The 5,217-nt window shown below is 35.5% G+C and overlaps 1 protein-coding gene across 2 annotated transcripts; it reads left to right on the forward strand.

Annotated features, from left to right (window-relative positions):
- The first annotated feature begins 219 nt into the window (after positions 1 to 219).
- LOC133778349 (E3 ubiquitin-protein ligase At1g12760-like) lies at positions 220 to 3,020 on the forward strand. 2 transcript variants are annotated; one of them, XM_062218237.1, is made up of 5 exons: positions 220 to 954; positions 1,476 to 1,598; positions 1,687 to 1,819; positions 2,240 to 2,407; positions 2,534 to 3,020. In XM_062218237.1, exons 1-5 carry the CDS (start codon positions 413 to 415, stop codon positions 2,699 to 2,701), a joined length of 1,134 nt encoding a protein of 377 aa, XP_062074221.1. In that variant the 5' UTR covers positions 220 to 412; the 3' UTR covers positions 2,702 to 3,020. The 2 variants fall into 2 exon arrangements, with proteins under 2 accessions (XP_062074221.1, XP_062074222.1); XM_062218238.1 differs by having other exon boundaries at positions 222 to 954; positions 2,243 to 2,407.
- Positions 3,021 to 5,217: the final 2,197 nt, after the last annotated feature.

The raw sequence follows: 5,217 nt of genomic DNA on the forward strand, positions 1-5,217 counted from the left end.
GTATAGAAAAAATTATTTAAAAACTAAGAATTTTGTGAAGAAATAAACAGTAAGGACTTAATTGACACTGTCTTTTATCACCAATTTTTTTTCTTAAGGACTGAATTGCCAAACAAGTTAAGATTTAGGGGCATTTATGCTAAAACTCTTTTTAAATTGGTAAAAGAATACAGAAGAGATATTTTTATTATAATTGAATGTTGTCTAATAAACTAATAATAAAAAAAAACTGATAAAATACATCGTCATCAACGTCTCTCACTTTCAGAAAACAAAATTTACAACTTTTGATATCCAATTTTCTGTTTGATCTTATCGATTCCCGAGTTTGATGGGCTAAACTGGTTCAACTCACCGAGTTAGGGTTCGAATCAGTTGACAAAATTTCCCAAATTGGCTTTCATATTATATCATGGCTTCGGTATGGTCCCCTAACAGATCATCTGAAGATATTGTGGATACGACGCCTTTTTTGAGTGGCTCTTCCGATGAGAGCAATTCCGGCCGTCGATTTGTTCAGAGGCAGAGTTTGCGCCAGGCTGCCCGGTTCCTTCGCCAGGCGAGCAGCCGAAGGATTATGCGTGAGCCATCTATGCTTGTCCGCGAGACCGCGGCCGACCAATTGGAGGAGAGGCAGAGTGATTGGGCATACTCGAAGCCCGTGGTGATTCTCGATATTATTTGGAACTTCGCGTTCGTGGTCGTGGCGGCTACGGTTTTGGTTCTTAGCCGGAATGAATCGCCGGATGTGCCCTTGAGGTTGTGGATTATTGGGTACGCTTTACAGTGTGTTTTACATGTGGTGTGCGTCTGCGTCGAGTTTCGCCGCCGGCAACGGCGACAGAGCCGCCCTAATTCGGCGGAGGAAGGGAGTGGTGAGAATTTGAGTTATGGGTCGAGGGAGGATTCTAGCCAATATGTGTCATTGGCTCAGATAGACGATGATGGTAACAGGTACGTTCTTGTTAATGTTGATGGATTCGAATGTGAATTATGCAGTGTCTGTTGAAATTCTTGAATCTGGAACTGTGAAAAAGGATTTGGGGTGATTTTGTTCTGTTGAAAAGACCGAATCTTGTTCCTTTTATTACGCCGACTGAAATCATTAGTTATGTATCGATACAAATGTGCCTATGCTTATAATACAAACGTGTGCTCGCATACATACCTTTCTAAATTTTGTTATTTGTACTTACTTTTGCTAATTAGCACTGTACAACCTTTAGTAATGTAGTTGGACTTGATTTTAGTTTGTGTCAAATGACATGTCCAGGGTTCTGTTGTTATCACCATCATCATCATCAATCATCACAGTTACTGTTTTGTTAAGGATGATGATGATGATCACCACAATGATAATGATGAGCTATGCACGATAATATAAAGTTGTTAGGTATATTTGATACTTTAGACCATATGAGATTGCTCGAAGTCATTTATTTACTCGCTCGTTGTTTCTTGGTTTTCGATCTCAGCAATGTGGCAAAGCACCTGGAATCTGCAAATACAATGTTTTCATTTATCTGGTGGATTATTGGTTTCTACTGGGTATCTGCAGGTGGTCAATCTTTAGCCCAAGCCTCCCCTCAGCTTTACTGGTTAGTGCTCCTCTCTTTTCTTTCTGAAACTATAAAATTTACTAGCAATACATCTTAACTTGGTATGCTAATTGTATTTGGTCCACAGGCTCTGTATTATTTTCCTTGGATTTGATGTGTTCTTTGTGGTTTTCTGCGTTGCACTGGCTTGTATAATTGGGATTGCTGTTTGCTGCTGCCTTCCTTGCATTATTGCCCTTCTATATGCTGTGGCAGACCAGGTTTGCCTTCTTATCTTTGTGGGCTAAACCCAAATGAGCTCTCCATTACCAACAAAAATTAGCAGATCCATTTGTGATGGTGCTAATATTAGAATGTGAAACCTGCACATCTTCTATGTTTATTAGAAACATGCATTCTAGTTTGTTGGAAATTTCATCCAATACATTTTGCTTTATTTTATTTTTTTTAAAAAAAACTTTCTCAAAGAGTGGGCTTCTAAGTTATTTGTGACTTGTAAATTCACTTCTAGTTACTACTAAAATTTCCATTCTTATTTTTATTTGAAAAAAATTATGCCCATTTCTATAATTTTGGCCACCCTTTTGTGCTTCTGGAGGATTACTCTAGTCTTGTTTAGTTATGTTTGTGTTGCTCTTTTCTGTCATCCTTTAATAATGTAGAATGGTTCATTGTTAAAGCAGGAAGGAGCATCCAAAGAAGACATTGAGCAGTTGTCCAAATTCAAGTTCAAAAAAATGGTCAATAATGATAAACTTTCTAGTGATGCACAAGGACATCATGGAGGCATAATGACTGAGTGTGGCACTGACCCACCTGTTGAGCATGTTCTTTCACAAGAGGATGCGGTACATGGTCCTACCTTGTTTTTGGCAAAACGTTTTTCTTTTAAGTTTGATTTGGTCGGACTACTTTGTATTCATATATGTTCATCTTAGTAATTTTCAAATTTTCATGCCTGTGGCAATTTATAGGAGTGTTGCATCTGCCTTTCTTCGTACGATGATGGTGTAGAACTGAGACAACTTCCCTGCGGTCATCACTTCCATTGTTCCTGCGTTGATAAGTGGCTCTTTATCAATGCTACATGCCCTCTCTGCAAGTACAACATTTTAAAGAGTAGCATTTGTGCAGAAGTTTAGTAGATTTCCGAAGTATTATAAGAAAGCATAGCAACACGGAGGGATCTTAGCCCTCACTGTCGCTTGGTTGTTAGTTTTATGCAGAGCTTGTTTGCTTGACTTCATACGGGGCATCTTTTATGTGTGGTTGGTGTTGTTTTTACATAGCAATGGTCGTCATAGGTGTAACAGCTATTTCTGTAGCGGTAGCGACGACCATGGCTCATTTTCACTTGTTTATGTTGTATATGGGTGTGCACAGGCCACGGGCATATTGGTGGATGACTTGTAGTGTAATGGGGAGCTATTTGCTTCCCTTTGTATTCATTTTATTTGTACATCTACGGGCTCATGCGCGTCTAACCTAAACGGCTCGTATGCCATTTTAAGGCAAGTGAAAGATGGAAAGAGGTAAAAGAGAGAAAAAGTCACGGTGATGCCGAGGGAACATGCCAAACTTTATGCTTTTTTTTTTTTTTTTGTCAGGTAAACTTTATGCTTTTCTTGTGTAGTTGTTTTCAACATCTCATTAATAGTGGCATCCCCTTAATTATACCCTCACATGTGTTTGTTTGTTTTTTTTTTTGTTTTTTCTTTCTATTTTAGAAAATAATTTCACGCAAATTATTAATGGTGTGATTACCCATATTTGGAATTATTATGAAATGTACCTTTATTTAGTTTTATTTATAAAATTTATTAATTATTTTTGTTAAATTTGTATAATTGTCAAATAAATAAATAATATTATATATAAAAGAATGATATAAACATATTAAAAAATAAATTAAATCAAAATATTATTTATGGTCTTTAAAATATATATATAATAAGATAATTTTTTTAATAAAATATAAGATTATGTATTATATATTATTGTTATAATTATATTTTATAATATTTAAATTTATATTAACATAAATATTAAATATCTAATTTTGTATTAAATATTATTATAATAATATTTTACAATATTTTAATTCATATTAATATAATTAGTAAAAAATTAGGATTATATATTATTATCACAATAAATTTTATAATATTTGAATTTATATTTGTTGTCTGTGTTTTTACCAACAGACGCGTGGCGATTAGGAGCAATTAACGACAAGACAAGACATGATGTTCTCGGAGTGTGAACTCCTCCAGGTACCTCGAATCGGCCAGACGTTGATGTCTCCAAGGGAGTAGGGCTGTGTATAAATTTTTACAACCCGCCCAATCCAAATAAACCACCCAAACCAACCCGAAAAAACCGCCAAAAAACGCAACCCGAATAAACTGACCAAAATTTAATCTGCCCAATTGTTACATTGGGCAGGTTGAAAATAATTATCAACCCGCCCAATATAACCCGACCCGCCCAATTAAGAACTTATTATTAATTTATTATTTTTAATACATTTAAATAAATATATTAAATTTATATATATACTTAATTAAATTTATATTTGTAATTGGACTTTGGTTTGTAATTGGACTTTGCACTATATTAATTTTCTTTTTCATTTTAATGATATATGTTTGTTGCTTTGTTTAATACTTTTAATGTTGAGGCAATTATTAATATATTGCCAATTAATATATAAGAAATTTTTTCAAATAAATATATAAATTAATTAAGTTTTGTTTTATTTTTTTACTATAAATTTAAAATATTGTTTTAAGCTTAAAAAGATAAAATTCACACTATTAGTACTAGTATTTAAAAGAAAAGAAAAAACTACAAAAATGTAAAGAAAAAAAAAATACCACTTCGGTTTGGGCGGGTTGACCAGACCAACCCGCCCAAACTATTGGATGGGTTAAATTTATTTTTTTCTTAATTGGGCAAGTTACGGGTTCACTTTTGCTAACCCGATTATGACATTGGACGGGTAAAAATACCTTGTAACCCGACCAACCCGCCCAATGATCAGCCCTACAAGGGAGGCCACCCCCCAAGATCCGTCCTCGAGGGATGGATGTCTCCAAGTGAGGCCACGCCCCGAGGACCTCGGTCCTCGTGCCTTCTTCAGTCAGGTATCCACCAAATCTAGGATTTTGTCCTTAAGACCTAGAAGAGATGCCAAGTGTCAATCACTACGTATATGAGCCACCAGGAGATCGTCTGACAACCTTTTAGAAGAGCCTTGAGTAGTGGTGTCGATTCGTACACTCGACAAGTAACATTTCCCACTACGCTGCCTGACATGGAGAAACGTGCGGCCACACCCTGACGTTGTCATAGGCATGTTCCCCATAAAGTTGATAAACAACTTTCTGTAATGGGCCCCGTGCAATCCGCCTGGGCCGTAGTCTCTATTTAGTACAACATTTTTTGTATTAATCCAGCATTAATATCCCAATAAGGGGGAATTTGTATTAATAATGCATGATTGACATTAATGACCCCAACCTCTATAAATAAGGTTGTGGTATCTCCTTGTAAATTGTCCAAATTTGAGAGAGATAAACTTTGTAACTCGGTGCAATATATACGTTGCTTGAGAACCGCAATTGATGATAAAAAATAAAAATAAACATTTTTTTTT

This window comes from Humulus lupulus, chromosome 5, assembly GCF_963169125.1.
Source record: "Humulus lupulus chromosome 5, drHumLupu1.1, whole genome shotgun sequence".
Lineage (NCBI taxonomy): Eukaryota > Viridiplantae > Streptophyta > Magnoliopsida > Rosales > Cannabaceae > Humulus > Humulus lupulus.